Source organism: Malaya genurostris, chromosome 2 (assembly GCF_030247185.1).
Source record: "Malaya genurostris strain Urasoe2022 chromosome 2, Malgen_1.1, whole genome shotgun sequence".
Lineage (NCBI taxonomy): Eukaryota > Metazoa > Arthropoda > Insecta > Diptera > Culicidae > Malaya > Malaya genurostris.
Genome location: NC_080571.1, coordinates 59,766,138 through 59,786,911, shown reverse-complemented (window position 1 = coordinate 59,786,911; position 20,774 = coordinate 59,766,138). Strand labels below are relative to the sequence as shown.

Below are 20,774 nucleotides of genomic sequence, written 5' to 3'. Positions count from 1 at the left end.
CTAGAAATGGAATGTGGATGAAAATTAAAAATCTACCATAGGAACACACAGGCATTTCGCTGCGATCTCGTCGAACTGAGTCGGATGGCACATGACACTCAACTCTCCGGACCTCGGCTCAAAGCCAGCGTATCCATTCTGTAAGAGACTGTACAGTAGACAACCGAGAATCGTTACAGTAATACTCTTCAGGCTCGAAACATTTCACCATATCTATCGTAATAGTTCATGCCGTCATGACAATAATTCATGGTGAACTTTCATAGCCCGAAAAAAATACTATTCTAGTGAAATCATTACTAATTTTAACCCATTTGAGAAATCGAAATTCTGTCCGGGTGATTGCTAAGATAGATGTGAAGTCAATTCAAAAATAAATCTAAAAATCCCAGTTTTTTTTAGGGAAAATGAAGCATAAGTGAGAGATATTATGAGTTATAGCATTCAGGATTAAAATTTCATGATGCTACCATTCTGTTGAACAATACTCAACGCCGATTCAGAAATAACAGCCACGGCGGCTGTCAATAAACATCAAATCACTGATTATTGACCTGGCAAATATCCATTCTCATAACGTCACCCAACGTATGTCCTCGAGTCAACGATTACCCAGTGTCCCAGTGTCCTTGATTTGTGTGTGGTTCATGCCCGCTAATGACGGTTTCGATACAAAACAGTATTAAAAATGAATGCCTTTTGGCCGGCGGTCGCGTACCTGATTTGAATGCCTCGCTGCGCACCGGACATCTGCCGCTTCCAATCAGTAGCAACAGCAGCAGGGGTGCCACCGCCGCCTCAATGCGTCTCCGTAGCTCCATTTTGCCCTCTTGCGCTTGCTTACGAACTATTCACAGAAACACCAGAAATACTAGAAATATGCTTCATATACGTATACTGTGATTCGAAACGATTGAAGGACTACACTGATCACAAACAAATATACACACTCACACGCACACCGACGGACGCGGTTGGTAAATATTTGAATTATTATTTTTTAATGTCGATTCGATCAACACCGGAACAAAAACCCGTTCATCATACCGAAGGACGCGAGTCGGTTTATCAATATTATTATTTTTTTCTTCTCGCGGAAACGGCGCTATTTTTCCACCAGCACCGATGACTTTTCCTCAAGCTGCGAGGTGCACATGCCACGCATCCCCCGGAGGCGGAATTGTCGGATGAGTTTTCTTTGTCTGTGCTTCCTGCAGCTAACACAAAACGTACATACACTGACACACACACGCCCACAAGCGTGCTCACACGACCGTAATGCTTTTCCGCGACGCAGTGAAAATAACGAGAATTGCCAATATTATTTCAATGGCTGGTAAACACTTGCAGCAACGCTCATGATAATAATATTTACTTTTTATGTTTATGGTTGGAACCGGAGCGGACCGGAATGGCAGTGCAGCACCCGAGCGGAAATGCCGTCAAGTGCGCTTTTGAAGGGTGCTAATTAAACGGTTGATGTGCATCGATTTCACGTCTCGTTGCGCTTTCGCTGGTTTCGGTTCCTTCGCGCTTCGGTTTTTGCTGTCTTTCTCTGTTCGGATCCGTAGTTCAACTATTAAACCATCAAACCATCCAAGCGAGAACTAAGAACTAATCACCGAAACCACATTTCACTAGTTTTCGAAACTAATCACAACATTTTACTGGTTGCACTTCCACCCCTCTGTTTACGGATCCATTGTCGTCGTCTAAAATTGGATTTAAGACCGGAAATGAGTTGCAACTAGCGTCAATGCAATCTGAAATGAAGAGGTGAAAATGTTTGATATTAGAATATATGTTTGGCAAATCTTTCAATGTGTTTATACATTCACGAGTGTGAAAATATTATATTTTGTCTCCGACATTCGTTGGGTAAAGATAATTGAGATTTGTTTTGACGTAGGACTACCTATTACTTTTCTATATAGAGATGTGAATTCAGAACAAAATTTTCGATATCATTAGACTTTCTGCTTGAGAATATTTCTACACATCGATTTGAGTAGATCAAACCATACATTTTGGGTATTTGAGGGTCTACACATCGAATAACAACGAGCAATGTCTAATTTTATCAGTTTTGCATGCCAATATTATGGTTTACTCCAGAGCCGGTGAAACATATTAAGCCCAGGTGGGTAATTATTCGTACCGGGGAGAACGACTCACTATTTTGAAGTATTATTTAGTCGATTTTTAAATAATTCCGTATAAACATATTTGTGTTTCCAAATTTTCGAAATTATTTCTTTGAGAATTTTGGTTACCCTGATCGTTTAGTTGGTTGGGGTTGATTGTGAAAGATGTCTCGCAAGAATCGAAAGCAATGTCTTGGCATTACATTCCTGTTGTGGAATTTGGCCTTTCTGTTTCAACAGACTTCGCAGCCTATTCTTAGCATACAGAATCATTTCATGACTAGTACTACGATCCTACTGACACACTATGAATCATTCCACGTCGGGGCTCGAACATATGACAACTGGCTTATAAGACCAGCGCCGTATGCATTGAACCGCAAACCCGGGCGAATCGAACGGTGCACAAAACAAATCCAGCCGCTGATGTGCATAGCGAATTGTTAAAAAAAAGTCCCGGGACCGACTGAGATGACGTTTGTAATGTCAAAGTATCATCATCGTTCGGAAGACAAGAGTCAAATTTTCACGTCAATCGCACCACAAACACTAAACTTAAGTGACGTTACTTTTTGATTCACGAAAACTTAAAAATAACGAATTCCGTTTATTGATAAAACATTGCTTCCTAAAAGAAAAACCGGGCAAGTCCAGCAATGGTTTAAGAAGTGTTACCCGCATTCAGATTAAAAACAAATATTTGTAGTATTCTGATTTTAACGTGACCAAATTAAGCAGTTATCCGGAAAAATTGTGAGCAAGTTTTGATAATCGTTATGGATGAACACAAGTTCAAAGTCCGACTGAACTGGAAGTGCTTTTATGATCGTATGCAAAAATCTTGGCATTAAAAAGATCTTTTCCAAATAGGTGCCTCCTTCGCTCACAATCTATCAAAAGCAACAACACATCAACAATCCAGAGAGCTGGTCGGCACTGTTTAGTCGCAATAAAAAGGATTTCTTGCGTTGGTATGAAACAGTGGACGAAACATGGATCTATCTTTTTTTCTCCGGAGTTGTTTCAATATTTAGACGGGGAAAACGCAACAGGTAAAACCTGCCCCAGGAAGTATGGACGCAACCAAGAACCGCTGCCATTTCGCAATGGTTCAGAATCTGTCAATTTTTATGGCTGCGTCCTGTTGTTTACACTCTTCTCTAACCACTTGTGCAGTTGTTTATTCGTTTTCATTAGTTTGTTTCGAAATGCGTGGACTTTCAGAAGAACATCATCGAAAAATTGTGTACAAATGGTGCACAGAACGCGGAACTGTCACTGAGAAAGATAGCAAAAATGGAAGAAGTAAGTGAAAAAGCCGTGCGAAATGCAATCAGGAAGTTCGGTGAGGATAACACCTTTGAAGACAAACCGAATACGAGTCGAAAAAAAGGTCCTGCTAACCCTCAGTTGGATAAACGTATACTGAAGGCATTCGAGCAAAAAAAGGAGGTTTCAGTTCGTGATGTGGCCAAAAAAGTGGGCATTTCGAAATCAAATGTTCTTCGTGCTAGAGAACGTTTGAATCTTCGAACCTATAAGAAGCAGAAACAACCAAAACGTAGTCCGAAACAAGAAACATCGATCAGGCCGAGGGTTCGAAAGCTGTACAATGCGATTCTTGCTGGAAATTTGATCTGCATAATCATGAACGACGAAACCTACGTGAAATTCGATTACAAATTCTTGCCGGAACCACAATATTATACGGTGCGAGAAGTATTAAACCAGTCCGAGATATCGATTGAAGTCGAAAATGTTGGTAAGAAAGCTATGGTCTTGCAAGCAATTTGTAGCTGCGGTAAGATGTCGAAACCCTTCATCACCACTGCTTCAATCAAGGAATGTTTACAAAAACGACTTCTACCCATGATTCGAAGCCACAAGGATCCTGTTGTCTTCTGGCAAGATCTTACTTCTTGCCACTACTCGAAATCAACGGTAGAATGGTATACTACCAAAAATGTCACTTCCGTCCCAAAAGACATGAATCCACCAAATTGCATTTTTGGCATTAACGAAGGCACATCTTAAAAAACATATCTCGGCAGCCGAAACCATTCAACAGTTCGAAAAAGGCCGGCTCGGCGCGCTAAAGTGCCAGTAGCAGCGAAAAAAACACATAAATTATACAAATTAATTCCAAGTGAAACATGGCAAACGTCAACGTCGTCTTCGTCGTCCTAGTCCTAGATCGCGTCACGGCTCGAATGAGCAGCAGCAGCAGCAGCAAACAGTACGACCCGACGGCGGCCCGAACCTCATTCCCGGAGCAACAGAAATCAACAGTAGAAATCATAATCTTTCATAAAAATCTCTTTGGCAATCATTACAAGCTCATTTGCCTCTAAATTGCTTGCGCCATTTTCGCTCTCGCCCTCTCTCGGGGTGAAAATTTTGCTGCTCTTTGGCCTTTGTGCAGGACTACGTTTGTAAGGCGAGCTAATACCCGCGCACGGTTCATAAGCTGCTTTCTTTCCGTTTATTTTTTTTTTGCTGTTGTCCTTCCAAACCACCGCAACACGCTGCAAAACGTGTAAGTCAGTCAGGTCGCCAACGGCCTAGCCCACGTCCCCTTCGGTTCAAGACGACCACGACCACGAAGACGCAAATATGCTGGAGGTAATTTTTGACTTGATTATGCTGACCTCCTTAAGTTTTTAATTTTCCATCCGGACCACACTGCGCTATCCCGGGGCGCCAGAATGTGGTTGCTGCTCTATGCTCTCGCATATCCGGATGTAGTAGTTGTTGTGTGCAATTTTCTACCGGATGAAACGCTAAGTTGCCGTTTAGTGTAGATGATGTTAAAACTTCCACAATGAGCAGAGTTGGAGAAATCAACCTGACATTAGTTCATTCACAAACGAAAGATAATACATTGATTGAAACTAATTACTATGCCTATAATTTGACAGTGGTAAACGACTGGACAATGCGCAATTCAGGCCCCAATGTGGTTCTTAGCGTCTTGTTCAGTAACTCCTATCCTTACCTCCCCGCGGTGCCGGCTGGGGTACGAGTAACCATAGGAAAGATCGGGTAACCAACCCCGGTGGGACCTTGGTCGTATGCTGACAGGGAAGGGGGGGCTTGCCTTCTCTTTACAGAGAGCGAGCCTACCCGAGCGTTTGTTCCCCGCCCGGAAAACACATGTTACGTACGATCAGGAAAGAAATACGACTCGGAATAATCGGCAAAGACCTACGCAACGAATAAAGGACTACGATTGGAAGCTTGGCACATGGAACTAAAAATCGCTTGGCTTCCCAGGATACGACCGAATCAAAGCTTCAAATCCGCGGCTTCGATGTCGTAGCACTGCAGGAACTTTGTTGGACGGGACAGAAGGTGTGGAAAAGTGGGAATCGAGCGGCTACCGTCTACCAGAGCTGTGGCACAACCAATGTTCTAGGAACGGAATTTGTAGTGTTGGGCAAGATGCGCCAGCGCGTGATTGGGTGGCAGCCAATCAGTGATAGAATGTGCGTATTGAAGATCAAGGGCCGTTTCTTCAATTACAGCATCATCAACGTGCACTGCCCTCATGAGACGAGACCCGATGACGAGAAGGAAGCATTCTACGCGCAGCTGGAACAAACCTAAGACAGCTGCCCACGGCGGGATGCAAAACTCGTCATCGGCGACATGAATGCTCAGGTAGGCCGGGAGGCAATGTACAGGCCCGTGATCGGGCTGGAGAGCCTGCACGCGGTAACAAACGACAACGGTCAACGATGCGTAAACTTTGCAGCCTCCCGAGGAATGGTAGTTCGAAGCACCTTCTTCCCCCGCAAAGATATCCACAAAGCCACCTGGAGATCACCTGATCAACATACGGAAAATCAAATCGATCACGTTCTCATCGACGGGCGATTCTTCTCCGACGTCATCAATGTCCGCACTTACCGCAGTGCCAACATTGATTCTGACCACTACCTTGTCGCGGTTTGTACGCGCTCAAAACTATCGACGGTGCACAATACTCGTCGCACAGGAACGCCGGGACTCAATCTCAAGCAGCTACGTAGCATTCGTACTGCAGAGGAATACGCGCAACAACTGGAGCTAGTGCTACCAACGGCAAAGGAGCTTGGCGCGGCGACTCTTGAAGACGGCCGGAGGAACATAAGGTCCGCCGTGAGTAGCACTGCTGCAACCGTTCTAGGTACGAGGTTATCGAATCGAGGAAATGACTGGTTTGACGGCGAATGTCAGCAGTTGGTCGAAGAGAAGAATGCAGCAAGGGCGAGGATGCTGCAACGCCGCACTAGAGCGAACGAGGAATGATACAGACAGGCGCGGAACAGATAGAACAAGATTTTCCGGAGGAAAAAGCGCCACCAGGAAGACCAAGATCGCGAAGCGATGGAACAGCTGTATCGCGCAAATAACACACGAAAGTTCTATGAGAAGGTGAACCGCTCACGTAGAGGCTACACGCCACAGGCCGAAATGTGCAGAGATACCAGTGGTAACCTTCTCACGAACGAACGTGAGGTGATCGACAGGTGGAAGCAGTACTTTGACGAGCATCTGAATGGCGAAGCACAGGATACAGAGAACGACAGATTCCCAGCCCCTGATCTGTCGGAGATAAGTGAGGAGATCAGCAAGCTGAGGAACAACATAGGCGCGGGCAATGACTAGTTGCTAGGCGAGCTGCTTAAACATGGAGGAGAGACACTGGCTAGAGCGCTGCACTGGATGATTTCTAAGATTTGGGAGAAGGAGATTCTACCGCATGAATGGATGGATGGAGTGGTATGTCCCGTCTACAAAAAGGGCGCTGGATTGTTGCAATTACCGCGCAGTCACATTGATGAACGCCGCCTACAAGGTACTCTCCCAAATCCTTTGCCGTCGTCTATCACCAATAGCTAAGGAATTCGTAGGGCCATACCAAGCGGGATTTACTGGAGCCCGCGCCACTACGGATCACATATTCGCGATAAGACAAGTACTCCAGAAGTGTCGTGAATACAACGCATCACCTATTCATTGACTTCAAAGCGGCATACGACACAATCGACCGAGAACAGCTATGGCATATAATGCACGAATACGGTTTCCCAGATAAACTGACGCGATTGGTCAAAGCAACGATGGATAGAGTGATGTGCTACGTCCGAGTATCTGGGACGCTCTCGAGTCCCTTCGAATCTTGGAGAGGGCTACGGTAAGGTGATGGACTCTCTTGTATCTTGTTCAATATTGCCCTGGAAGGTGTGATTTGAAGAGCGAGGATCGACACGAGTGGCACGATCTTCCGAAAGTCCGTATAATTTTTTGGCTTCGCTGAGGATATTGATATTGTGACACGTAACCTTGAGAAGATGATGGAAACCTACATCGGACTGAAAGCTGAAGCTAGGCGTATCGGACTGACCATAAATGCGTCAAAAACAAAATACAAGAGAGGAAGAGGCTCCAGAGAAGAAACACTACGCCTCCCACCACGAATATTGATAGACGGTGACGATATCGAGGTGGTTGACGAGTTCGTGTATTTAGGCTCACTGGTGACCGCCGATAATGACACCAGCAGAGAAATTCATAGACGTATTTTGACAGGGAATCGTGCGTACTTTGGACTCCGAAAAACCCTTCGATCGAGAAAAGTACGCCACCGCACGAAATTGACCATCTACAAAATCTATGGCCACGAGACCTGGACTATGTTGGCAGAGGACCAACGCGCCCTCAGTGTTTTCGAAATAAAGGTACTGAGGACCATCTATGGCGGAGTGCAGATGGAAGACGAAACGTGGAGACGGCGTATGAATCACGAATTGCAACAGCTGCTAGGAGAACCACCTATCGTACGGACAGCTAAAAACGGACGTCTACGATGGGCTGGGCATGTCATAAGAATGTCGGACGACAGCCCAGTGAAAATGGTTCTTGAATCTAATCCGACTGGTACAAGAAGAAAAGGAGCGCAGCGAGCAAGGTGGATCGATCAAGTGGAGGGTGATCTCAGAAGCATCCGTGCCTTGAGTGGCTGGCGACGAGCAGCCATGGACCGAGTTATGTGGAGATGTGTTCTTGATACAGCAAAGGACACCCCAGGCCTATAGCTGTTAGGTAAGATAAGTATAATTCGATTGCTTTAAAGAAACCGTCTTCTGTTAATCGACCACTATTCACAGATAAACATATTTTGTGAATTTACATTAATTTTGGAGCAAATCGCAAAACTAAGCATTAATTGAAAGATCCAGCTCTGTTCATTGAAACTGGAACTGGTAAATCTTCCTTCAATGTACATTTTCTGGTAACCCCAGAATCCATTGATCAGGCCGTATATGTACTACTGCGCACTCCACAAGTGTCACGGGAGAGGGATATTGGTTAGTAAAAATTTCAGTAATGGTAGTATTCGCGCGCGACCCAGTATATTCCGGTTTCAAGATGCTCGGATGCACCACCAAACTCACTGACTTCCCGAGTGAACGGTTCAACAATACCCGATACTGAAGTCCTGGGGAGTCGTGATTCACAGTTCTTACTCGTGAAAACTGAAGGAAAATTTGAAATACTATTGCGTAACGAATCAAGACTTCAATATTTCTTCTAAATAGAATTACCTGCTACAAAATAAACGATTGAATAGGATTTACACATAATAGTTCGTTCATTGTAGTGAAATATTCTAAAAGTTTTTATAAAATTATGTTAAATCACCAAACAAAGTTCAACTGATTTCACACACGTCTTTATTAATTTAATCATTAAATAAAATTATTAATTGATTACATTGGTTGATCTGGGCAGCCGGCTACCGAGAAAAAATTACTAATTTATCAAACAAACAAGTATTTATTTACTATTAAATCAATATACCGATATGTGTTTTCTTTGTTATTACTTTGTAATATTAACGGATTTGTTTTTTATCATTCCATTTATAATATTGAAAGACAAGCAATAACATGGACGAAGAAAACCTACCAAATAAAACTTTTCTCCGAAACTAGCCGGAAATTGATGAGTTGAATGAAGAGATAATTTAGTAAAATAGTAAACAACATATATGCGTTGCGTTGCGTTGTGGAAATGTTGAATGCTTTACCTACTTTACGGAATGACGACGACTCATCACTCTCTTCCATAGAAAGAAAATGTAGAACCTAAAAAGTACGCGTATATCAGATGCGATATTCCGGTCACATTTATCGTCGTCCGTTCCAATCATCAGTTAAAAGCTGCATAAAAACTGTTCGCATATAAGTTACGAAAATGTCGCCCAGCCTTTACATGGTGGAATTCGATAATTTTCCACATGAAGAGATATCGTGGTTTGAATCAGTGCTGTAAAACTTCATTCAATTCAATTGAAACCGAATGTGGAACACATTGACGATCTCTCGAATGCAGTAAACTTCACTCTCTGACACACACAATGTTTGCTGACGGCCCGAACGGGCAGCATTCAGTCATCAATCGTTTCTCTTCAATCGAGGCTCAGTTTAACCACCGTCAGTTGATCTCTTGAAGTAACAAAATATCTCTTTCAATAGTGTGAGAGCGGCCTTCAAATGAGGTTCATGTAAACATTCCAATTGGTTCAAGATAATAGATGAAAGACAAACCAGATTGCTGAAATATCAATCACAGAATACACATAAATTAATTGTTTCCTCCTTCAGTTTTCATTTTTAATACTTTACTCCATTTATAATACTATTCGTTCGAATTCGCTTACTACCAAGAGCGAAGGCAATGAAGAAGTTACACTACTCCGCACTTGAAACTGAGCAAGCAAAACTTCAAATGACTATCAACGATTATTCAACTGACGATGAATTCCGGGAGCTTCACTTGAAAATGGCAGCAAAAGTCTAATGAATTAGTAGGGATATGCTGATGGTCAGCGGCCATAAATTTCGTTTTCATCTTATATTATTCGATTGAAAATGAAATTTTACCGCACTGGTTTGAATTATGCAGAGTGAAAGGTACTCGTAAAAAAATATGTTTCACAAGAAGTTCGATCGAATGTACAAGATTGATGAATCTACTGAAAGCTCCGATTCTGAGGAAATAACGTGGATGTCATTTCATACAAATAGTTATGAAGTAGGCGTAAGAATTGTTGAGCTATCATCAGAAGAGAAATTAAGTAAAGAGAATCCGCCGTCTATCGATTTAACCTCTTACGCTCATGGGATAATATAGTTTCCCTCAATAAAAATCTTTATCGATTCTTCTATTACTATTAAATCGATGTGTTTTTTACTGAATGTTAAAAAAACTTATTTCCAAGGCGACAAATGTGTTTCTGAACGAATAAAAAAAAAAGAACTGTCAATCTTCATTGCACTAAAAAAGTTAGTGCAAAACGACGCACAGAAAAAAGGACACATATTAAATTTGTTATGTGCAACGTCCACTTGTGCTAAACAAGTACACGACATCGTTTCGTAGAATACCATAACTAACTATTTATTTTACTATTCTGATAATTAAAACAATTAAATCAATAAATTAAATTACGATATAACAAACCCAACTCTTCGTTTATTTATTTCTGAGGATCATAGGGAAAAATATTTCCCATTAAATTATAGGAAACTTATGCACCCTGCTATGTTTTTTTCTGGTGATATTCTCTTACTTTATACCCACAATAGCTAAAATATTGTATTGTACTGACATGTTTCGTCCTGGACATCTTATGGTCGTAAAAGGGGTAACAAATACCATTCTGTAAAATATTTTAATAATATCGAATAAATAGATATTCAAAAAATAAACGAAAAAACCTAGGAAACCTCTTTATTCCTGTCGTCCTAGACTGATTCTATGATTAATCCATATACATGACTTGAGAGAATCCAGTTCAGTTCAACATGGCTATTAACAGTCATCAAAACGGTTCGGAATCTGTCACCAGCTAATGAAGTATTCATTAGGGAAGCCATCGCATCGGAATAAACTGTTTAGGATGTTTTTCAATTAATGAAAAAACTAGTATTTCCCTATTTCTATTGCATGTTACTGTTGATTTACATATGGTGTGAATTTCATTATTTCTTTCTGTGTAGGAGAATAAGGGAGAAAACAAAAAGACTAATTGCAGCTTAGTGGGGGGTTTAAGCATTGAATTCAAGTATATTTTGCATAGTTTATTACTATGCACTTGGAAAGCTATAGATGATCGATCGGATGAGCATTCCGTTTTGTAACATTTGTAAGAGCCTATCGTACGATGGGCTCTTATCACATGTTGATACCTAGTTGTCAGTTGTCCTGTCCCATAGAAAGACTGGTGAGTGGAGTCCACGAACGGGACTTTGTACAAAAGCGAATATTTATGAGATAAAGAACATCACAATGCAATCGATTTAGGTGAAGTTTCAGGTGAAATGAACTTGATAGTTGCAAAAAATCTGGGGAATTCTTTAAGAGGGAAGCCGGCAACGTTATACTTTATTGGAAGCTACAGAAACACTTCCTGTTTGTTACCTTTTCTGTGGCAAAAGGTAGGCATTTCTATTTGTTAAAAATATAGAACGTTATTAGCTGCTGAACCCATTCGGTAACAAAAAAAGGTAAAAAATCCGACTAGAATCACCAAAGATCAAAATAGCGGTCGCAGTGCAAACATTCCATTCGGTACGTGAAAATACTTCCAACGGTTCAAACGCGGGCATTATTTCCCTCAAAAGATGAAAAACGTAATTCTATTATGCCTCAGTATTCAACCCGGGGGTAATTCAATGTCCATTTTCACATGAAATATTACCGCCCGGGTCCTGACGGTGCAGTGAAAAGCAAGAAAGGAAAAAAATACACGACCAAAAAAATAAACCGTTGCACCTTCCTTCGAAATGATAATAAATTCTACTTCATTTTCCTGTGCGGCGCTCTAACGTCGCCTTCGACGCCTGCCTCTCTCTCTCTCTCACTCGAACCGGTCTTCGGTGAAGTGAAGTCGACGACGAACCGAAAGATGTCCCGGCAGCCAGCCGAGGTGAAAGACGACAACGTTGTTGAAATCATTACTTCGTACCGTGATTTATGTTCGACTTGGCCGGTCATGAGCGACATTGCCGAGCTGAAAATGAGCTTGTTCCAGGAGTGTGTCTGTCTGTCGGTCTATCTATTCGCTTTTTTTTTGTTACTTTTCTTCAGTCTTGATGTTGTGCAAATCGTCCTCGTCGTCGCCGTCGTCGTCGTCGTCGTCTTGGCCAGTTCACGAAAGCGGCTGTCGAGATGTCTTAGCTCCTCCGGTGGACAATCGGACTGGGAGGAAAATGAAAAAAAAAAGCCGGAAAAAAATCGTGCCGGGGGTCATTATTAGCGAGCAAGAGCCACCGAGAAAGGCCATCAGTGCGGAAGCAAGTAATGGGCACTAAGAATACAATCGTGGGCGCGTTAAGGATGGGGCTGTGGGCGGTCAAAACATGGCTTCGGACGCTTAGGAGACTGTTGTTCGGAATCGGGAATGACCCAACGGCCGTTTTTTCGATGTTGCTGTCGTCGTTGCTGTTGTTGTTGTTGTTACTTCCGGTTGTAAACGTTAATGGCGGAATGCATGACCAAATCATGCTCGAGTGGATTGTGGTAATGAGTCGAATATGAGATCGTAATTTTTGTGACTAACACAAACAGTGTCTTTGCTTACGTAATCACAGTTACTATTTTGTCTTGTCGCTACGCTATGTCAGTACCTATTTGGGATGTGGTATCTTTTGTTTCCAAGCTCAGAATTTACAGTAGAAACTTTCCAATGAAATGTCTCAACTAATTCATTTTCTATAAAATTCAATAAGAACTTAGTTTGAACCATACACGCATGTCAAGTGCGAGTTATAGAATTATTTTGTAACCTGTATAATCAGACCAAGGAGACGCCATTTGAAGAAAAAATAGCGAAGAAACTGTTTCGATTTGATTTGGTTTTGATGAACTCATTATATTTAGGGTTCTCTGTTGGCTATCCTGAGTAGTCATTTGGTTCCACCGCTTTCTTATCTCTTCAACTTCTGTTTAGAAATTACGTAATATTTCTCAATTGAACAGAATTCAGAGCATTTAGGTGGATTGATGACCTTTTCGACTGCTTCGCTACTGCAGTGACCGCTTGCCGAATCAGGCCAAAATTTTACAGATCCATTGGAATCGGAGTAATACGCTTTTCCAGACGCTCTTGTTTGTACAATTTGAATTCGATCTGCAAACACTCTGTCAGATCAAAAGTTTTTTTGCAAATCTGCACCTCCAAAAACGACATGAACTTGCAAAGGACATCCCCTTAACTTAACATTTTGATTCGGAAGCAAAGTTTTGGTATTACGTTTATTTTGTGAAATTTGACCGTCTAATTCAACAGACATCACGCAGGATCCAGATCGGGGTAAGAATACACGTCAACTGGCTTATAAGCCGGAGAGAAATGATTTTTTTTTTCTGAAAAGTCTGTGTCCATGGTATTGATTGTCTTGTAGCGCTAGCTAAATTTTTTATAGACGAGTCATTTTGAGAATTTTGAGAACAGAGAATAGTCTGAGGGAGCCAAATCGGACGAATAAGCAGGATGGGGGAGAGATTGGAGTCCTAAATCGATAATTTGAATAATGTCAAACCACTTTTCTTTTCGCTTCATGTGAAGCGTCTCGATTTCATTCATCAGCAGTCATGACAATCCCAACAAGTCAACGCCATAAGCTTCCCGAGTAGTTGACTCTCTCCAGGACGCTTCAAGGTACTTGTGCCCTTTTCATTCCATTACCAAGCACTCATTCCGCAATAGTGGATCCATTTTCCAGTGATAGCTACCAATCTACGACATAAATCTACAGAATGAAGAAACACGCTTCCGAAGTGCGCTCACGGTTGTGTTTTTAGCCCAGAGTCATCATGTGCGGTACACAGCGGTAGAATAAAGATTTAATCTTCAGAAAATCGCCATAAATATTCGATTAATCACACACCTCTACTCTTCAGTTGGGTAACACCATTCCTCGTACTACCATTTTCCTGTGTGTTCGCATCGAAGCGCTTGCCGTTGTAGACTGCGACAGTGCAGTTTCGACCACCATGAAACTGTCGGAACCGGTTTTTCATGGTACAATCTGAAGGAGCACTAACCTCATAATATTTATCCAACTTTGGTTTCCTTTGCCTATGAAATCAAAAATTAAAGTTTTATGATAGAGCGTACTTTGATTTCTTCATACTCGGCTGTCAAAAAAAAAAAAATAAAGAGCTGTATCGCACGGAAATTTGACACATCTTCCTAACATTAAAGTAGAATATGAGGTACCATAATTCATTTTGTGAGATTGCAGCGCATTTCAGCGGTCACTGAGTTCATTGCTTTCCAGCACCCTCACATAAAGGGTGTATTTTCATGAGGTTTGTTTTTCAATAAGGATTACTCTATTGTCTGAAAGTTGTTTTGACAGTGTACAGTGACGTCTCGACTCAATATTTGTTTAGCCAATTATCATGAATAGGTTAACTCCAGAGCAACGCTTCCAAATTGTGTAATTTTTCAAAATCAGTGTTTAATTAATACTGTTTATAGTCAAAATTCTCGTCAGTAATAAAGCACATTTCTCATTGAATGGATACGTCAACAAGCAAAATTACCAAATTCGGAGCAGAGATAATCCACTCGCCATTCCACCAATTACCGATGCATCCTGATAAATGGTGCGATCGATGAGCTTTGGGAATCATCGGTCTTTATTTATTTAAACAATAATTCGGGCGACGCGTTACCGCACGGAACGACCGAAATCAGCATTTTCGCGAAAAATTTAGTTGATTTACTGATTTTAGTTAGTTATTTTTTGAGACAACTAAAAAAATCTTACTTTTGCTGATTTAGATTTTTTATTCTCATTCCCTTAATAATAATAAAATATTTGTTGAAATGACTATTTTTTTTAGTTGAATTCACAAATTAAACGTGCTGTCATTTCTTAGCTAAGGCACATTTCATTTCCATTCAACTAATTTTTTAGTTGAATTAAAGAAATATAATGTTATTTTCAACCAATATGAATGGTTGAATTGGCTTCTGCAATCTGCAGCTATATGGCGCCCTGTTACCGAAACGGTAACACCGTAATGACTACTAGCCACTAGATGGCACACTACTGCCGAAAAAATTGCAGACGCGGTTGTCTTTTCTATATTGGCAGGTATAAATACGATGTTGTATTGGAGAAAAAGACATAAACGAAACGTAAACATCGTTTTGAATTTTTTTCTTCTTAATCACTGTTTTCTTCATTCTCACTGAAAACTTTGAGCACTCGGAAAACAAAAACCGAATACAAATAGTACACCGGACGGCGCAGCTCGGAAGGTTTGAAGATACAAAAAAAACTTCATCACAATTAGAGTGAAACATTCGAAATTCACTTCACTGTTCCGCGTAAAAACATTCACGGAACGACCGAAATTAGCTCTGCGCCTAATTCGTATTACTGTTTTTGAATTAGTTGATTTTAACAACAAAATTTCCAAAGTAACTATAAAATTAGTTAAAATTGAGAATTTACTTTGCTGAAAAAACTCTTATTTTTAGAGAATGTGTTTAGTTGGTGAATATCCTGGGCACAAACCAGCAATATTTCAATCCAACACGAAATTCTCATTGACAACTAATTTTGTTATTAAAATCAGAAAATTTGTTTCTATTTATCTATCACCATCATTACTGAAGGACCTCCGGCTGCTCGGCCATCCATGGAAGTTGACCATCAATGTTAACTTCCCTCTCTGAGCAGCCTAGATAGCCGTGTAGTGTCGGTAGCGGTTTCCCAACTGGCTAAGAATAACGCTACGGTCCACCTGTACCGGTAGTATAAGTCCACCAAACAGGTAAGCCGTGTGGCATCCGGCGGAATTATTTTTTACCAAGAATTGATCCACTGGTTTCCTATTCCATGTCGTAAAAGGCCACAAAAATAGGAACTCCTAAGTCAAGGTGTATTTCCGTGCCGATGGCTGAATGGCTGCAGGAGGTTAAACATTGCAGTCGTGAACGGAATATCTTGGGTTTTTCCCTTACTGGATACACGCAATGCTTAGCAATCAACTTCTTTGATCATCGCTTCGGCAGGCCAGAGATTAGAAAGCTGAGTGTCTGTGGGTGTCCTCAAGGTGGTGTACTATCCCCACTTTTATGGAACCTAGTCGCTGATAGTTTGTTAAGGAAACTTAATAACCTTGGATTTCCGACTTATGGTTTTGCCGACGATTATCATATATTGATGACCGGTATAAGCATTAACACTCTCTTTGATTTAATGCAGCAAGCCCTGCGATCTGTTGAACAATGGTGTTGTCAGGTTTGGATTATCTGTAAATCCGGGCAAAACATCAATGGTGCTTTTCACTCATCGTAGGATAATTACAGGAGCTCGTCCGTTGCAGTTCTTTGGTTCAGGGGTCACTGTGGTCGATCAAGTTAAATACGTCGGGGTTATTCTTGACTCAAAACTGAATTGGTCTGCTCACATTGATTTCAGGATTAAAAGAGCTTGCATGGCTTTCGGCCAATGCAGACGAGCTTTTGGAAAATCATGGGGACTCAAACCCAGATATATTCATTGGATCTACACAACTATTGTTAGACCAATTTTAGCATATGGTTGTCTTGTATGGTGGCAGAAAGGAGAAGTCGCGACAGTTCAGTCAAAGCTAAATCATCTCCAAAGGATGGTCCTAATGGCGATGACAGGAGCATTCACGACAACTCCTACTGCTGCTCTAGAGGCGCTACTGTGCATTAAACCACTACATGTGTTCCTAAAACAAGAAGCATTATCTTGTGCATACCGTCTCAGGGTTACAGGGCTTTGGAACAGTAACCCATTAGAATATGCTACCAGTCACACTCGCTTGTGGTCTCAAATGGTTCCGTGGGATGAGTATTTACTCGCTCCTAGTGACCTAACTCTCACATGCAGTTTTCCTTTTAAAACATTCAATGTGAGCTATCCTCTTCGTTAGGAATGATTGTCTGGTTGTCTGGAACGACAACTTGATGAACACATAGTTTGTTTTACGGACGGTTCTCTGTTGAATGGTCGTGCTGGTGCTGGTATCTACTGTCGTGAAATAGGCTTAAGCAGTCTCATTCACTTGGTAGATACTGTACTGTGTTTCAAGCAGAAATCTACGCAATTCTGTGTGGAGTACAATCGGCACTTCAGCAGAGGATCTGTGGTAAACGTATTTATTTTTGTTCCGACAGTCAGGCAGCCTTAAAAGCACTCAGTTCGAATGACTCACGGTCGAATCTAGTGATCGCATGTCGAACTCAAATTGAAGACCTCAGCATTTCAAATGCTGTTTACTTCATATGGGTACCCGGCCATTCTGGTATTACTGGAAATGAATGGGCTGATGAGTTGGCTAGAGCTGGTGCAACGAATGATTTCGTTGGTCCTGAACCAGCTTTACCACTTTCAACTAGTTGGATAAAGCACAAGATACGTTCTTGGGCTGCATCCAAACATGCCAGCTACTGGCGCAGCTTGCAAACTTGCGCTCAGACAAAGCATTTCTACCAGATTTAGATCTGAAAATGTCAAAGTGTCTACTGCATTTCTCCAAGTATCATTGAAGTGTTCTGGTCAGAGCTCTGACTGGACATTGCAAACTCAATTATCACATGGCTACTATTCAACGTGCTGAGTATTATTCGTGTGATTTGTGTGAATGAGATTATGGTACTTCATATCATCTGATATGTAACTGTCCCGCATTGACGCAGCTACGTATCCGGGTTTTTGGTTCTCCATACATGGTTGAGTCTGTGTATGCGGAGCTAAAATTGAAGGATATTCTCTCGTTTCTCACCCAATGTGGTAAGGAGCTATAGTCAGAAGGGTTCATCGTTCTTCCTGGAGTGAATGAATCCCTTCTGTATTCACCTTAAATAGGGTTTGGCAGATTGTTTGGCATCCTCTGGGGGGTACCGCATTTACTTCTGCTCGTACATACTGCGAGTCGTTCTGCATTCTTCCGGGAGTGCAGAATGGTGTCGCTTTTGTAAGATCTCTAAATCCTCTCGGGGGTTGGAGGTTTTATTAACAGCAGACTGTTCGGGACCTCGTAGAGGTTCAGAATTTCCTTCTGCTTCCACTAAATGTGATCCTCAGCAGATTGTTCAGCATCCCTTAGGGGTGCAGAATTTACTTCTGCTTTTATGTGTTTTTGTGTCGTCAATTTTTCCCATCCTCCTAGTCCAACCCTTACCATTTCCTTTCAATCCTTCCCTCTTATATATCGGGAAAATGATGCTAAAAACAAATTGATGGCAAGGCACAAATCTCCAAATATCAAGGGGAACGTGCCATTTGAGCCAATTTGTTCTAATTCCTGATTCCTGATACCGCACGGAACGACCGAAATCAGCATTTTCGCGAAAAATTTAGTTGATTTACTGATTTTAGTTAGTTATTTTTTGAGACAACTAAAAAAATCTTACTTTTGCTGATTTAGATTTTTTATTCTCATTCCCTTAATAATAATAAAATATTTGTTGAAATGACTATTTTTTTTAGTTGAATTCACAAATTAAACGTGCTGTCATTTCTTAGCTAAGGCACATTTCATTTCCATTCAACTAATTTTTTAGTTGAATTACAGAAATATAATGTTATTTTCAACCAATATGAATGGTTGAATTGGCTTCTGCAATCTGCAGCTATATGGCGCCCTGTTACCGAAACGGTAACACCGTAATGACTACTAGCCACTAGATGGCACACTACTGCCGAAAAAATTGCAGACGCGGTTGTCTTTTCTATATTGGCAGGTATAAATACGATGTTGTATTGGAGAAAAAGACATAAACGAAACGTAAACATCGTTTTGAATTTTTTTCTTCTTAATCACTGTTTTCTTCATTCTCACTGAAAACTTTGAGCACTCGGAAAACAAAAACCGAATACAAATAGTACACCGGACGGCGCAGCTCGGAAGGTTTGAAGATACAAAAAAAACTTCATCACAATTAGAGTGAAACATTCGAAATTCACTTCACTGTTCCGCGTAAAAACATTCACGGAACGACCGAAATTAGCTCTGCGCCTAATTCGTATTACTGTTTTTGAATTAGTTGATTTTAACAACAAAATTTCCAAAGTAACTATAAAATTAGTTAAAATTGAGAATTTACTTTGCTGAAAAAACTCTTATTTTTAGAGAATGTGTTTAGTTGGTGAATATCCTGGGCACAAACCAGCAATATTTCAATCCAACACGAAATTCTCATTGACAACTAATTTTGTTATTAAAATCAGAAAATTTGTTTCTATTTATCTATCACCATCATTACTGAAGGACAGCCCAAAGAAAACAAAATTGAAATGGGTATTATTAACAAGTTTATTAGCCAAAAACTTATGAGAAGTGTCAAAGCAAAACAATCCATTAAAAAGCTAAGAAGGACAGTCTTATTGAAACTGATTGAAAATTGTTTTGATGTTTTTCGCATGTGTTCGATATATCTTTATTTAAATTTCTAAACCGATATGTAAAAATGTCGTAAACTGTTAGTGGAAATCGTATTTATTCAGAATTTGTGCGCACTTGAAGCGATTCTGCGTAATAATGTTTTTACGCGGAACAGTGAAGTGAATTTCGAATGTTTCACTCTAATTGTGATGAAATTTTTTTGTATCTTCAAACCTTCCGAGCTGCGCCGTCCGGTGTACTACTTGTATTCGGTTTTTGTTTTCCGAGTGCTCAAAGTTTTCAGTGAGAATGAAGAACACAGTGATTTAGAATAAAAAAAATCAAAAAGATCCGCGTAAAAACATTATTACGCACAATCGCTTCAAGTGCGCACAAATTCTGAATAAATACGATTTCCACTAACAGTTTACGACATTTTTACATATCGGTTTAGAAATTTAAATAAAGATATATCGAACACATGCGAAAAACATCAAAACAATTTTCAAGCAGTTTCAATAAGAGTGTCCTTTTTAGCTTTTTAATGGATTGTTTTGCTTTGACACTTCTCATGAGTTTTTGGCTAATAAACTTGTTAATAATACCCATTTCAGTTTTGTTTTCTTTGTGCTGTCCTTCAGTAATGATGGTGATAGATAAATAGAAACAAATTTTCTGATTTTAATAACAAAATTAGTTGTCAATGAGAATTTCGTGTTGGATTGAAATATTGCTGGTTTGTGTCCAGGATATTCACCAACTAAACACATTCTCTAAAAATAAGAGTTTTTTCAGCAAAGTAAATTCTCAATTTTAACTAATTTTATAGTTATTTTGGAAATTTTGTTGTTAAAATCAACTAATTCAAAAACAGTAATACGAATTAGGCGCAGAGCTAATTTCGGTCGTTCCGTGCGTCAATGGAAATCGATACAGAAACATGATCAATGATTTTTTACTGCCAAATCGTCAAGATATGGATGTGGACGAAATGTCGTTTCAACAGGATGGTGCCACTTGTCATACTACGGCCGAAACAATCGCATATTGAAACACAACTCGATTATTTTTTGTGAGGATTCGTGAAGTCATTGGTTTATGTGGGTAAACCAGTTGGTGCTTTAAAAAAGTCGCAGAAAATTGGACCTCCAGAATGATCTTTGTGAAAAATAGCCATGGCGGTCATACCTATACCCA

The 20,774-nt window shown here is 40.6% G+C and overlaps 1 protein-coding gene across 4 annotated transcripts in view; it reads right to left on the bottom strand.

Annotated features, from left to right (window-relative positions):
• LOC131427224 (synaptogenesis protein syg-2) overlaps positions 1-20,774 on the bottom strand; it is a 957,395-nt gene that overhangs the window by 888,638 nt on the left and 47,983 nt on the right. For all 4 annotated transcript variants that reach the window (XM_058590216.1, XM_058590219.1, XM_058590218.1 and 1 more), the window contains exon 2: positions 719-1,763. In XM_058590216.1, coding sequence (XP_058446199.1) covers positions 719-821 — 103 coding nt within the window. In that variant the 5' untranslated portion in view covers positions 822-1,763. The remainder of the gene's footprint in view (positions 1-718; positions 1,764-20,774) is intronic.